Genomic DNA, 15,445 nt, shown 5'->3' with positions numbered 1-15,445 from the left:
GAAGAAGTAGCTTTTAATAGCTGAAAAAAAAAAAAACAAAACAGGACTTTGAATAGCTTTTGAGACATTGCCCTGTAGACAGTAAATTTGACTGTGACAAGTAGGCACTGATGGGGGCTTAAGATGTTTCACTAGAAAGCCTGAAAGCAAAACTTCCCTCTAAACTCCTGTGCTCTATTATGACTGTCCCCAGCTTCACTGCTTGCAAGTGAATGATGGACAGAAAAAAAACAGAGCTGCAGTCCCATATGTTTAAGGTCCCAAAAGACTTTGAAATTTAGAAGCAGTATTTTTTAAAAAGATCAAGAATAACAAAAGCTACTGTAACTAATGAGACGGCAAAACTGTGACTCAAGCAACAGTTCATTTGAGAAGCAGTTGTGTACATACAGGGAAAAAAGCAGATTCTAGATGGGATGCTGGAGGTCATTTCATTTCACCTCCCTTTAGAGAAACAGGGGATGACCTACATTTTTTGATTTAGTTCTTATCTTCCTTTCCCACACTTGGACTAACGATAAGCTGTGTTTCTTTTCAAACTGCATTTTAAACATGCTTTGTTTTTGTTGTTGTTGTTGTTGTTTTGGTGGTTGTTGTTTGTTTTTTTTTTCTATGTAATTTGGTGATTGCTTTTGTTCTGTACACTTTTTATGTATCTTCCCTTGCCCTTATTTTGGAGCTAATTGCTTTTATTTAGTCTTTGAAAGGATGGGAAGTGTAAATTAGGAATACTTTACTAAGCCAAGCTTTGCACAGCTAGTCTGGAAAAAAAATTCGTAAAGCAATGTTAGCATGCAGTCCGAGTATGTTTCTTCTAATGAAAATGCATGCTTTGCCTCAGGGACATTTGAGCACAATACTTTTCATACAAATGCTATAGAATCTGAATTTCTACTATGTCTTCTCACAAACCCATGATGCTTCACAGAATTGAATGATATAGTAACAATATGCAAATATGTAAATGATGAGAAAGAAACAGCAAAAAAGCAGTAATTCCACAAGCAATGGGACTTATGAATACTGGGTTCCAAGATTTTCTGTTGTGGTTTGATTCTCAGATGCCTTACAAGTTGCAACCTCTGATCAAAGCTTTTTCTGCAGCTGTGATGTTCATAGCATCTCTCTATCATATGAATTTGTTGACTACATAGAAATTCAATTTCAGCAAAGTTCTGTGTAGGAAACAAGTAAGGTCTTGTTCTTCTGTCCATCCACCAGTTTCCATTAAATTCGCTGTAACTTCGTAAGCATGATAACTCTATTCTGTAAAATTCATTTTAAAATTGGTTAGAGAGTTCATAGCTGCTCTTGAGAGATGTAAGGACAGACAGGGAAACACCTGAAACTGATTGCATTAAAAGCAAAATAAAGATATTCAGATATGAAGGTTGCATAAGCCTCATTTCAAGGAAGGAAAGTAACAGTTTTATCAGGTAAGCTTTATGACGAACTCCTACATGGACATATTTTTCCAAAGCACAAGAGCTACCTAGGTCAGGTCTGAAGCACAGTTTCTAAGTAAATAAACACATGCAAATATAAATGTAAATAAAACTTGTGTGCTGTATTTTTGAAGCAAGTAAGGATAAAATACACCAAAGAGGAAATGTTTAGTGAGGTAGTCTGAATTAAATGCATATTGAAAACAAGGAAAATAACTGGCTTCTAAATTCAACAAATGTCCAGAAAGTGCTTGAATTCAAGACGTGGGACTATATGGGAGAGAACAGTCAATGAAATTTTCCACTGAAAAGAGTTGGCAATTGTGAAGTCTGCAGAAAAAGATGATTCTGATAGTTAAACGGATTTTAATTATAAGGTACAGATCTTGTGTAAGAAGTGTAATAGTGTAAGAAATGAATCTGAGCATGTGGAGAATAAGAAAATATAGTAATTTTAAGAATCATATTGAAAGCATGGTAATTACTTCTCTTGCCCAACAAAAAACTCTGCGCCTTAGGTTTTTACATAGGAAGGAGACAATGCTAAGCAGGAATAGGGAAATAAAGTATGAATATGCAGGAGGTATTAAAGGTGTTAAATGTAAATGTGCCATGAAATGGAGTTAACTAATAAGAGAGGAGCTGAGAGATTAATCTTGTAAGATTCCATATAAAAGAAACTTGTGGAATAGAGATCTCAGCAGCTGCCAAAAAAGCTAGGCTTGGGGTTCAGCTAAGGAAAACACAAACAGCAAATGTAAAAATCTATAAAATAAGAGAAGGAAGGAAGAATACTTGTGAAAGGTTGGTCTGATGCAAAGGAGAAAGCAGCCTCTGTTCAACAGCAGAGCAAAATCCCAACTAAACCTACACCATTTTTGATGCACAAAGAGAAATGTCAAAGCACCTTTTTTGTGGAATTTGGCAGAAAAATGAAAGGATAAAATTAAAGGTGGTTGAATTTCTGTTTTGTCATAGGGTTTTTTGTTTTTGTTTTGTTTTGTTTTAGGGGAAAAAGTGTAGATTTACCATTTAAATTCAATCCTCTGTTTCTGTTTACCGTTATCATCTGCTCAATACGTTCTGTTGAAGTAGCGGTGAAGGTGTCAGGATGTAAAGAGACCCAGTAATTCAACCTCAAAGGAAAGCATTGTTACTCGTTTGGTATATTTTTTGATACAGCTTGAAGATGATCTGTTTTGAATAAAATTCAGCTAAACATGCTCCTGGGCACTGCTACAGGGCACTGTCAAAGACTGTACTTAGGTTTATAACACAAGAACATACATTTGTATGTATTTATACAATTATATGCCACAGAGACAAAAGCACACAAAAATAGATAAACTAAGTTAAAGATATTTTTTAATATACTTTAGGAGATCTGTGTGAATGTAAACGTTTGCGAAACTTGTTCAGCAGAAGTCATTGTAGGCACTAGCATTTTGACCTTGTAAATAAAAATATGCAGGATTATATCAGATTCACTTGAAATGTAACATTTTTTAAAAATTGAAGAAATTTAGTTCATGTTTCTTAACCTGGCACAAGAGATGCTATAAATTTCCTAGCAGATTTGTGCACAAGGCATATTATATACAACAACATACTGTTTAATTTCACTGTTTAGTAAAAGGCTACCAGTTAAAAATGTTTATAGCCAAACAATGAATCTCTTGCCATGTAACCATAATGGATGGAAATGATAAGTAAATCACCAGTTTACACGTATGCAAGCAATATTTTCTATATATTATTAATAGCGTTTGTATGGTTAACAATTCTAATAAAGTATCAAATCCCATTAAAATCTTTGAACATTGTGAAAATTAGACAAAAAAAAAAGTCTGTATGCATAAGGCACAAAATATCCTTGTGCATATACAACTCTTACGGACTTCCACAGTTCTGCATTTACCTATGACTGTAACTTCATGTTCACAACATGTAAGTAGTGTTGTGCATAGTTGCTATGAAAATAATTATATCCTTATAACTCTTTGGACAGCTTTATTAATGTTTCACTGTGTTACAATGATCCTCATTTTGACACAGATTTAAAGCTGCTGTTGTCTAAATAGATTAATAAATTCATATAGATTATGAATTAACATGGCAGGTTAATTGAAAACATTTTGTAAGATGCCCCTCTGTGGGGATCTTTCATTCATTTTGCTGATATAGATTATGTTTATTATTATTATTATTTTTGTACAGATCATTAGAATAAATAACACAGTACAGTACCGTGTTACTAATACCTCTTTTTTGGTATTAATCTGTGCTTAAGTGCCAAATGTTGACGCTATTTTGTATTGTTTCTTCCTGTTTTTGAGTACTGAAGTGCTACAAATGTGAACTGCCCAGCTGATGTCCTGACTCACTGTAACTTAAGTAAATAACATACTGGTGTGGAACAAAACATTTTCCAACATAAAACTGAAAAAAAAATAACAACAACATGCAAAATGTAGTGGTGCACGGAATATATCCACCACACAAATAGAAGTTGAAAGACAAATGGCAGGAGAGAAAATATACACAGACAGATTCCACTTTGTTATCTTCTAAAAAATGCCATAGTGATTAATTCTAGGTCACGATCAGGAAGAATATTGTTTTGTACCAGTTACAGATACTGGACAGTTCCTGCTTAGTTCAGAAGAGCAAACCACCTGTGTAGTTCAAGTCATTTTTTTTGGTGTTATAATCACATCTACGTAATTTTCAGACAGAATTACCATCCAGTGGATCTCAGTTCGTAGAGCATCATCACAGTTATAGTCCATCAACCGTTTCAGTCACCTCTAGAGTTAGGTACAAGGGTGCACACTTCTGAATTGATGATGGAACACTCACTGGGCTTCCTGTTGAAATAGCTTTATTGTGACTTTTTTTTTCCTGTTTGATTCTGAAATCATGTCAGAGTCCTTAATTTTCAGTTTATGCTGTCTTTATGGCTGCTTCGGTCTGTATTGTGATTGTTTAGTTCTTGATTTTTCCACTGAATGCTTGTTCCATTCATGGGCACTGAAGTCACCAAGCTTTTTGATTGGGAGCAGCAACAGCAAAGACATGACTGGAAATATTAAAAAAAAAAAAAAAAAGGTTAGCACAAATCTATCAACTCTATGCAGATTGCCAACAATATTTTTAGTTCAGAAATGAACAGAGAATTCTAGCTGAAGGGAGTGATAGCTACACTTGGGCCAATTTCAATTTCTTATCCTAGAATGCAAGCAGTTTTGCGATTGATCATCACAAAGGCAGCACATTAGGCCTGGCCCGTGGCTCTTATTTAAGAAAAGCTTTCCCGGTATCAAATGGGAAATTTGTTTGACTAAGGTAAATGGGTTCAGAACTGACAGAATTCAGTAAACATTGTAAGAGCTGGGTTGTTTTTCACCCCTCTTTCTCACTGCACTTCAAACTTAGGGATCAGCATGCTGCTTAACATGTAAGAGAAAAAAAGAGACTTAGGTCTCTTCTCACATCTTGGAAGAAGGCAAAATTGTTTAGTAAAAGGGATGGTGTATATGTTGAGTTGTGTCATTTTTCATGTTTAAGAACAGAAGGTAATTCATGGTTGTACTATGTTCTTCGCAGGCTGTGATGTTCTGTTGTCTCTTCTGAAAGGAGGAGAAATGGCTCTTCAGCTTTCCTCCCCTCCTTTTTGCAGAAACTAATGCCTAATTCTATGAAGATGAAATCTCTGCTTTAGCAGAAAGAGGGATAGGGCCCCAGGGGAGCAGTGGCAATAACAGCAGTAGATCCATGACTTCCATGTACTCAATGAGAAGGGAGCGTTGAAGAGAGGTACGGCCAGACTTATGATACATGTACTGTTTGTCTGTGGGCAGATACATAAAATATCTACAGAGGTAGGGTGAGAAACTCTGCTATAAAATGAAGAGCTTGCCTGAAGTAATCATCTTGATACCAGAAAGGAAAAGGGAAGCTATAAATGCAAAGCTGTGAAGGATTATGTAATAGCTGAAAATTATTTAGTTAGAACTGTTGGATGTGGTTGTATTTGGAGGGACAAACGGAATGAATGAACTAATGATTTGAGGAGCATACTGGTAGTACCCGCTGTTACTGTTACTTTCCCTTTTACTTGAGGACAGGTCCAGGCATAGTGTCTTCTCCACAGTTCCCAAATGAAGTAAGGAACCACCAAAAGTAAAGCTGACTTCTTATTTCTCATGTGGAAATACTCCCTTAAAATAGTTTCTGTCTCATCAGGCTACAGAAAAACAGGTATTCCCTATTTTAATCACTTATTACTTTTTTTTTTTCAGTAGCTTGTGTCACCTGTTTGCAGCCTGAAAGTTTTGTGGTACGGTTCTGTCTTCTGTTTTTCTTTGCAGATAAAGCTATTCCAGTCTTCCATCTTGCCATTTTCTTTAACACTATTTGTTCTCATTTTCTTTCTGCCTGTATGGCCTTTGTTAGGTGAATGAGGACTTGCAGAAGCACAGTGTGACAAGTAAGATATTTTAACATTAACATATGTTTTCATACATAGGAACTGGAAAAATGCAGGTAAAAGCCGTAATGCTTATTCAGTTGCCAAAGTCAACTCAGATGCCTGCTTTGGTATTGAAGACAGAAAATTTTTGTCAGAATGGGATTGTTGAACTGCTGGCACATTTTGTGTCCTATGTATATGTCCTTTATCTTCATCTAGAGTGGTGAATACATTATCAACCAATTTCATGCGCATGTCATGTGCTGATAAGTAGTACTTAGAAGAGTGTATCTCTCTCAGCAATAGTTTACATGTGAGGACTATGTCAAACTTATTTACTTGTTTAGCATTTCAGATAAAGTGGATAGTTTTCACTTTCAATTTGGTATGTGCGCTATGTGACCTGTTAGCTGGTAAAATAGGCAACTTATAATAATTTATTCCTTTGCATGCCTCTCCTCCCAGCTCAAAAAAAAAAATAGATAACTAAGTGGTTTAATACTGTTCATCAACTGGACGTTATATATTATCAAGATCTTACCTGAAAGCAGTTTTTAAACTTCTTGCTCACAAAATACAGAGCTATTGGGTTTATGCAAGAGTTCATGGTTGCCAGGTTGATGCTGATATAATCCAATGGCAGCAAGAAACTAGGCAACAAAAAAGAAAGCAAACCTTTTAAACTCTTAATATAATGTAGAAGCATCCATGCTATTTGTGGTTACAGTCTCTCTTGTCAAAGAAACTAATTCTTATCTATCTTGCTCAATCTAATCTTTTACCGTGCCATATCAATAACAACCTCTCTCTCAGGAGTTCACAAAACCCAGAGGAAAGTGATTACAATGGTAATGGACAACATGTTGTAATTATGCTACCCCATTAAAACTGATCCCCCTGAAAACAGATGTAGTTGAAAAATCATAAAATGACATATTTGCTCTTCTAACACCACATGCACCACATTGCATGCACAATGACATTCCTCACACAATCTCCCAAGTATGTGATATTATATTTTTTCAGTATAAACAACTGATTGACATAGAAAATGGAGTACCTGAGCAGTTCACATCTGCCGGGGTCTCTTTCATTGTATACCATTTTCTTCAAAATTCGGCTCAAATGAAGAGGGAACCAGCAAAGAGCAAAAATCACTACTAAACAGAAAACTGTCTTTGCAACTTCTCGACGCTGGAAAAAGAAATAAAAATAACTATGACTGAGTGCCTAGTTCATATTGGTAGTTGATTGTAGTGGAGCGATGTTGGCAGCAAAGATAAGTAATCTAGATAAAGCATGCAAGGATTCCCAAAGTGCAGCTTCCAGATCATCTGATGTCCCTGAAATTTTATTTATTTATTTATTTTTGTTGGACTTGCACACTGGTCATTGCCAGGACATCAAGACATCAAGGACATCATAGTTGTTAGCCAAGCAACAACCACTGCTGGGCATCCCTGAACCTTATGACTTTCCCAGCCCTTCTTATTCCTCTACACTGGATTAGTTTTCTAGCAGTCCCTCAAATAAACCTATTTCTTTAGAAACATACATGCTCTGCAAGGAAATTTTTTCATGTGTGAGGGGAACTGAGATCACACCTGTTTGATAAACCAGTTTCACCTAATCCTTGACATAGGGCAATTTGTAAATCCAAAGCACCTAAATCAATTGGCAATAGCAGATCCATTGAACCACGTTGAGAACTTGAACCACATTGAACCACGTACCACAGTCAGGATGCCAAATTGTCTGCGATATATTATTTTATATTCAGTATGCCTCCTGTTACATAAAGGGATACTGCACAAAGTATTAATTTTTCTGTTATCCTTGCTATGTGATCTTGATGTTTTTAAGTAGTCATTGTACGAGCAACATTTTAGAAATGTCTGTGTTACAGCTTAATCTTATAATGCTTAGTAGTTAGGAAATAATTTAAATTTAATGGACATTTTACATGACTCTGGAGATTTACAGAAGTTTTGCGGGATTTTGGACAATGTATACCGGTGGTGTTTGGTAGGCATGTATTTGATAAAGAGAAATATATGTAGAGGTAATACCACTTCTGGATCTGCCACCTTAATGTAACAATAACAAGGATTGCAAGGCCCTCATTAAAAAACTTACAGTGAAATGTGTGATTAGAATAAGTCTTGTTAGGTGTTGAATATGACTACTACTGTTTGTTTTTTCTTATAATAGATTTTATCAAAATAGAAGGATCATAACTAGAAATTAATGTGGACAGGGCTGTAGGAAGGAAGGAAGAAAGGCAAAACGTGATCATTAAAAGGAGAAGCATTTGTAAATTGTGGCATAAACTCATCCTCCAGCAGCTAGTCCATGTAGCTTGCTGGCACTGCACATCAGTATGGGAAGGCTGGAGGGATGATTCCCCTGCACATTCCATTCCAGTTCTGATGGGTGGAGTAGCCTGTGTGTGACCCTAGGGACAGGCTGTGCTACTGGCCTTGGAGCTTGCTGAGGGAACAAAGTGGAAGGTTTGTGCACGAGGGAAAATCCTCTGGTCTGCCTTGCTCTGAAACGTGCCAGCAGAGGAGCAATCTCTGAGAGAACTCACTCAGCTGCAGAGGACTGGTTTAGGGATTCACGTCTGTGAATGTGGAATTTGAAAGAAAGAGTGAAATTTGAGGCGCTGACATTAACATTATAGCCTGTTGTCTGACTAACTGCAGAGAAAAAGCTACAGATTGTTTTTAAAATTTCAGTTAGGAATGAAACATCAGAGAGCGCTGCAAAAACATCAAAGTGAGATCTGACAGTTCTGTGAGTGATTTTATGATCATTTGTTTGTACTAGTCTCCTATTGCTCCTTTCAAAGCAGGAAAGCTACAGGAGTGGTAGCTGCAACAGTGCAATAAGCCTGAAACAAATCTCACCTATTCTAAAGCAAGTTATTCTACAGTGGCTTTTTATATGAACCTAAAGATACATGTCAAAGTGTGTCAAAGGAGGGTGGATGTATGGAGGGAATAAATAGTCAAGATTTTTTTTTTCAAATCTTTATAGTTAAATTTCAAAGCATTTAGCCAGTAGTAATTTAAGGTTAAAGAACAGGAGAGCACAGCCATCCCACTCAAGAATAGAAAGAAAGAAAACCATTAGTTTCTTGAGTGTGCTGTCTTCAGTATCTTCTTATACTATGATTTAGTCTTACGTTGCAGGTTTGACTGAATACCTTATCAAAAATAACCTATATCCTCAAGTCCTACTTCTGTAATTTAATATATTCAAATGTACTTTGAAACATTTCTATGCTAAGCCAAAGACAGAAGAACAGTATTTTCAAACATTGCTGTTCTTAATATTTACCTGCTTAAGATGTTCACTGAGAGCGATTCTCAAGTTGCTGTTCCTTCTGTTTAACATTTCACAAGTCATTAGCGTATAAAAGATGGCAGTACATGCCAGTGGCATGCAGAAATAGAAACCAAACAGCCACCAATCCTTTGCATCTTTGTAAAACTGTGGATAAGAGAAAGAAAAGAGAAGGTATTTTCATACAATTCAATGGAAAGTACCACAGAGAGTTATGGGAAATGGAAAGTGTGACAGTTCATATGCTGGTATCTGTCTATTGGCAAACAGTTCCAAATTACGTAAACTTTCTTATAATTCGAATCTATTTTGGACCAACATCAAAATGGGAACTGTGGCAGTGTAAATGTTAATTTTACCTTATTAACAACCTGACTGTACCCTTGCTGCAGTCTGTCCTGGGTTGGAATTAATTTCCTTTGGTTGTGTTTTCTGAACATTTACACTTACTCAAGAAAACTGGAGTTCAGCTTATGTGAAAAGAACATGACAAAATGTAGACACTGTCAGTATGAGACAACAAATCTGTCTCAGGAAATGCCATTTACCTCTGTGGCTTCTGCCCCAATTCCAAAAAAGAAAAATTCAACATGTCTTGTAAGTTTAATCACCTTTTGTTATCGGTGATAAGATTGGTAGTTGGTTTGCTTATTTATGTACAGGGCAGATAGGAGCCACTTCATAAGTGTTTGTCTGATCTATGCAAAACTTAGGGCTGGTGGCTTCCAGCAGTATGGTTACTTTTAACTCTGCCTGCCTTTCATACTATTTGACTTCTGTGACAGCACACTGAGGGAATTTAGAGTAGCAGTACTTTGCTGTGTAGTTTTAAATGTAAGTTGTAGTTGAAGTTGTGGCTGAAGTTAATACATTTATGTATTAGGGGAAATACTACATTTGACAAAACATTTAAAATTATTCTTTTTTGTAGATGGTTATATTTTCAGACTCGAGAAAATATTAAATCTTAGTTTTTAAACTTTACGCTAAGCCAAAACGATGTACTGAAATATGACATTTTAAAGACTTCCTGTCTCTACATTGTTAGTCACTGAGATGGATATGTGTAAAAGGGAACCTTCTTTCTCATAATCTTTTTTAGCTTGTTTATTCCTAGCGGATGTGCTCTAGTAACATCACAGTTCCCACACCAAATGTCAAAATGCTAATAACTGAGGATTATTAGGGATCCTGTCTGAAGAAGTCAAACTTTTGACATCTTGTTTACATTTAAAGCTGAACAGTTCTAAACTTTAAAAGATAAAGGAAACAAATGCAATTTAATAGACTAGTATTTAATAACATTCATTTTTAATCTGCTTTACTTACACTAGGGAGTTGATTTACTGAGAAAAAGGGAATGTTTTTGATTTTTCTTCCTCCATCCCAACAGAGTTAGCTGCTCACAGAGCTTGCTAATTTAGAGTATGCTACTGGTATCTAGGCCACAACCCCACCCCACAGGACATCTTGAACTGTGTTCTTTAGCCTGTTTCCTCCTCCTCGTTTTAGTTTCATCCCTGTGTGAGGAGGGGCTAGAGTCTGCTGCATAGTTGCTCTCTCCCTTGGGGCCGAATTCCCCCCCCCCCCCCCCCCCGGAACCTGAGCTTCTGCCAGCAGAAAACCAGAAAACAAAACGCCTCATATTTTAAGAGTTTGTACTGAGGGGAAATCTAATTACCACTGCTCCTGCAGAGAAAAGTATTACAAGTACATGGAGCAATTATCTTTTCTGTGGCAAATTCCTCTGGGTCAGACTAGAAGCATATTGGTTGGGTTGCACAGCGAAATGTATACTATGTGAATCCACGCTACATTTGCAAGGCAAACTTTCTCTCATAGCAGGCTACCAGCTTTCGTGAGCATTGCATGTCAGTCAAGAACACACCCAGAGTCCTGTGTCACAACCCTGACCGATGACCTGGCTTCGTGAAATTACAAAACCTACACGAAAATGTCTGTAAATGATTAATTATGGAATCTGCCTTTCTCAAAGCTTGCATCAAAGCATATGACTGGGTTGATTTAAGAGAAGTAGACATTCTTTTGTTTGTCTTGAAAGCCCACATGGAACTGGTTTTCTACAGGAAATGTGCATTTTAAACAAGTTTTCTAGTGCACTCAGCCTCTAGGGAATCATGGTCTAGCATGAACCTTTCAAGTCTTTCAAAGACAGCTTTAAAATTGAATAAATTCCCCTATTAAAAATAAAAGTTAATCATAAGTACTTCCCACAGTTTAGTAATCACTTATTGTGATGTTTGTGGTAGTGAATATTATAGTTAAGGTTAAAATGGTATTTCCATTTTAATCTCATATTCATACTCCCTTGCAATGCATTGAAACACAACATTTTTTTTGACTGACATGTCCAACACTTATTCTCAGTTTGGACCTAAGTGTTGATTTATTTCACTGAAAATCAAGTTGGCATGGTGAAATTTGGAGCTTTTGAATTATTCTGAGCAAATAAACAATACTAATTTCTGCTAATAAACAAAATAAACCAACTATTCTCCCGACTACATTAAGAACAGAATGATAATCATTACAGTTAACATGCCTGTGGAAGACCTGAACTGTAGTGTTTTTGAGAAGCATGATGAGAAAAACATTCTTTTTCTCAGGGAGAGAGGAAGTGAAGATTGTCCAGGCACATCTGTGGAGAAAAACAGCCACTACAAAAGGGAACGGCCTACATTTACTGCAGTGCGCATTTCATAAATCATTTTCTTTAAACTATAGTGTCTACAGCCATATTGTCTGTAGAGTTTAGAAACAGAGATATTATAAATCCTGGGCAATTCCACTCCCTCTTCACCCACATTAATTATTTCCATTAGGGTATTGCTTTTGTTTTCTCTTGCTCTTGTCTCTGACTCCTTCTGCCATCCCTGCAGTCTAACCCAACCAAAATTGGAGATATTCCACTGCAAAACACAATTCATACATAGTTTTTATTTTCTAAATTTCCTAACTTCATTTGCCTCACCCTTCTCAATTCTAACCCAGGCCATGTGGGGTCCCAAGCTTGGGATCTAACTCAAGATCAGACATTCAAAAACAGAGAAGCTTACACTCTGTTATTAAAAAATCTTGGTGAGAAAAAGACCCAGAAACCCTGGGTGGATTTTCCCTCAAGACTGAAGACTTTGCATTATCTGCATTCTCTTGAGACAAAACAGAATGAAACTTTTTCTTTTTTTTTTAAATGATGATTATTATTATTAATTGGTGAATGGTTGCTGGCCCTTCTTTGGGTTCCTAAAGAAAACAATAATATATCACTTTCCCATTTTCTCAATGTAAGGCCAAGAAGATAATCACCATCCCTCTATGCAGTAAAGATACGTTAACTCTGTAGCGACTACTCACCTGACTTGCTTTGAACAATCTAATGTGGGTATTTGCAACTGTTAAGGTATAGTAGCAGAGGACGAGTGCTATGAAGCGTGCCAAAGTCTGGTTTGTACTCGGGCACATCTCTTGCTCTTGAGTTGCTATGTCTAGATGACAGCTAACAGTGCCTAAGCTACCTAGGTTAGAGATGTGAGTCTGTCAGATTTGTAGCCATGATTTCTAATAAATGAAGGGATTATTCTCTGATTTTGTAAGTGCATTTAGAATAGGAAAAACTATGTTAGAGCATGGCCCCACCCTATTATTTATCTGCCAAAGGATCTGGCTACTGCACACAAACCAATGACTCATCACGGTAAAACATGTTTTCTGACAGTTACAGGCTTCAGGATGTTATACCTAGAAACACAATACCTCCCAGGGCTCTGGCTACACTGACATCTCTTGGCTGTACTTTAGTCGGGCCCAAATTGCAAATTTCTGTATTAAGAATCCTCAGTAGGGAATAAATGGAAATGTAAAGTCACATTTAGGATCTCTAGATGAAAGTAGAGGCTGGTAACTGTACATGAAGGATCTTCTTTGCATCAATATACATTAGAATACATTTTGCACTTTAATGGATAAATAAAGCATATTATAATCTAGTATCTTAAGTGTCTAAGTTATATGCTGTGGATTCCAAAAAGAGAAGAAAGGATGTTACTTACCAACATAAAATTATTTGTAGGATTGAGCATGCAGGTAACATAACTTTCATCCTTGTATTTGAAATGTACCACAGTAAAACCAATGGCTTCTGGAATAGCCAGTATAAAAGACAGAAGCCAAATGGAGAAAATTTCAATAGCAGTGATCATAGGGATTCCAATGCCCTGAACACGGCTCCAGGAGGCAACTGCTCTGTACCTGAAAGAGACAGGCATTAGTGTCCAATCTTCCAACTTCTTCCTTAAATTCAAACATCTTTCTCCAGTTTTATATATGAAGTAAAATCCCAAAGCTGACATCTTAGATTCATGTTGCTTGTTTTTCCTGCCTGTTCAAGGGGCTCTGCCAGCTGTCAAGCCACCTAGGACACAGCAGCGCACATCAAGGGGTGGGGAGCAAAGAGCCGGCTGCAATTGTTCTGCTTAGGCGCAGGAGAGTATTGAATTCTGCTCTGTGGACTGCATTAGTGATTTCTAATTAAATTGGGCAAGGTTTGTGAGAACAGACTAAATCTTTTACTAGATCTGATGATGTAACAGCAGAAGAAAAATCTTTCTAACACACTAGCCATTCTAACAGATCTGACAGAGCTACCTCAGCTGTAACTGCAGTGCTATCTGAAGTGGAGTTGTCAGCTGGCATGCAATGAAATACTGTGAAAATATTTTTCATCACATGAAAATGCATTTCTTTTATTTATGCTAATGCTAAAAGTACTGTTTTTATGAGGTATATCCTGTATTGGCCTTAGAATACAACTGAGTGCTAGTTAGGACTGTCTGGCAGTGATCCCAGCCTTTACATCACCTTTCTGATGAGAAACTGAAGTACGTGGCTAAGAAGTGTGCACATACCAAAAGCAAAGCATTTTTCCCATAACTTTATCCCTTAAATACCAAGTTTCTTTGTAAAAGTGGAATTGCTGAAACCCGTTTCTCTATATGTATGCATCTGATAGCTCAAATCCCTGATAAAAGGAAAGAACTCAAAAAAGTTTCAAATACAGCCCATACATTTATAGCACTTCTCCCTTTTTCTCTTCCTTTCTTTACTTTCCTCCCGTGTTGGAGGATTCTTGTTACAGGCTGCAGCCTTTCCCCCAGTCAGGGAACTGAGAGGGTCTTTCTCCTCGACTTGTCTGCCAATTTTCAAGGAACTTGTAGGAGTTTATTAGCTTCCAGACCTCAACTCTCTGTCAAGTCTGCTCAATAGGTTCAAAAATTATTGGGAGAAGACAGATGGGCATGTAATACAGAGTAATATCAGTCCGTAAATAGAAAATTCATTAGTAGGCTGAACTGTTATCTGGCAATAGCTGTAGTAAATAAGTTACTTAGCATTTCCAATAATTTAGCAGAGACAACGCTATCTAAAATTATGGAAAGAATGAACATTATTTTGTTCTTGTACTAATCGGAAATGCATGCTGGAGAGCTTTTTGTCATTGGTGATGTAACAGTTTCTAAACTGTTTATTTTACTTACACAAAAGAATAGCACCTTTCCATTTACAATCACAGTGCTATATGGGCTTATCCTGGCATGCACTGATGAAATAGTCTTCTTTAGTTGAGGAGAAAAAAGTCAAGAAAAGTTGTTCTTCTGCTTTATAAAGGTGAGAATAAAAAGTTACTGAAGCAGTTAAAAATGGTATGGAGCCATGGCATTTTACTGTCCTGACTATGGCAAGTGTTCTTTTCTTCCTCAGACATGCCCTCATTTTCTGCCCCATGAGTCCTGGCAGACACATTTGGATGCATGCAGCTGCTACCTCTATCCTTAACACCTTTCCAGGGCAGGAGCCAAGGTTAAGCTTTTCAGAGAAAAGCAAATGAGGTGGTGATTTTAGCAAATGACAGCAGCTAACAACAGAGCATGCCAGCAGGCACAAGGAAGGTGAAGGGTGTGGGAAAAGGAGGTGCCCTCAGCAGACCAGGAGTGTACAATTTGCAAGTACATAGGCTCTCAGTGGCAGGGATGGGCGAGATTTGGCAGGGGAAGGAGAGAACAGGGGAATTTAGATCACAAAGTTTTCATTTGGAGGATTAGGGTGTGGAAGGATGAGAGTGGGATGGCTTATGATTGGAGGAAGTCAGAGTTTTGGCATGGGC

The 15,445-nt window shown here is 37.1% G+C and overlaps 2 protein-coding genes across 9 annotated transcripts in view; one reads left to right on the top strand and one right to left on the bottom strand.

Moving 5' to 3' along the window:
- TTC29 (tetratricopeptide repeat domain 29) overlaps positions 1-15,445 on the top strand; it is a 382,392-nt gene that overhangs the window by 20,927 nt on the left and 346,020 nt on the right. The gene's annotated exons all lie outside the window — the stretch shown is intronic.
- Positions 2,794-15,445, bottom strand: part of EDNRA (endothelin receptor type A) — a 34,344-nt gene continuing 21,692 nt past the window's right edge. For both annotated transcript variants that reach the window (XM_048071821.2, XM_048071820.2), the window contains exons 4-8: positions 13,335-13,533; positions 9,259-9,411; positions 6,977-7,110; positions 6,458-6,566; positions 2,794-4,524 (exon numbers count right to left, since the gene is read on the bottom strand). In XM_048071821.2, the coding sequence (XP_047927778.1) occupies positions 4,384-4,524; positions 6,458-6,566; positions 6,977-7,110; positions 9,259-9,411; positions 13,335-13,533 (736 nt within the window). In that variant the 3' untranslated portion in view covers positions 2,794-4,383. The remainder of the gene's footprint in view (positions 4,525-6,457; positions 6,567-6,976; positions 7,111-9,258; positions 9,412-13,334; positions 13,534-15,445) is intronic.

The sequence above is a fragment of the Anser cygnoides genome, chromosome 4 (assembly GCF_040182565.1).
Source record: "Anser cygnoides isolate HZ-2024a breed goose chromosome 4, Taihu_goose_T2T_genome, whole genome shotgun sequence".
NCBI classification, from domain to species: Eukaryota; Metazoa; Chordata; class Aves; order Anseriformes; family Anatidae; genus Anser; species Anser cygnoides.
Note: the sequence above shows the minus strand (reverse complement) of the source record. Positions and strands in the feature narration are given on the sequence as shown.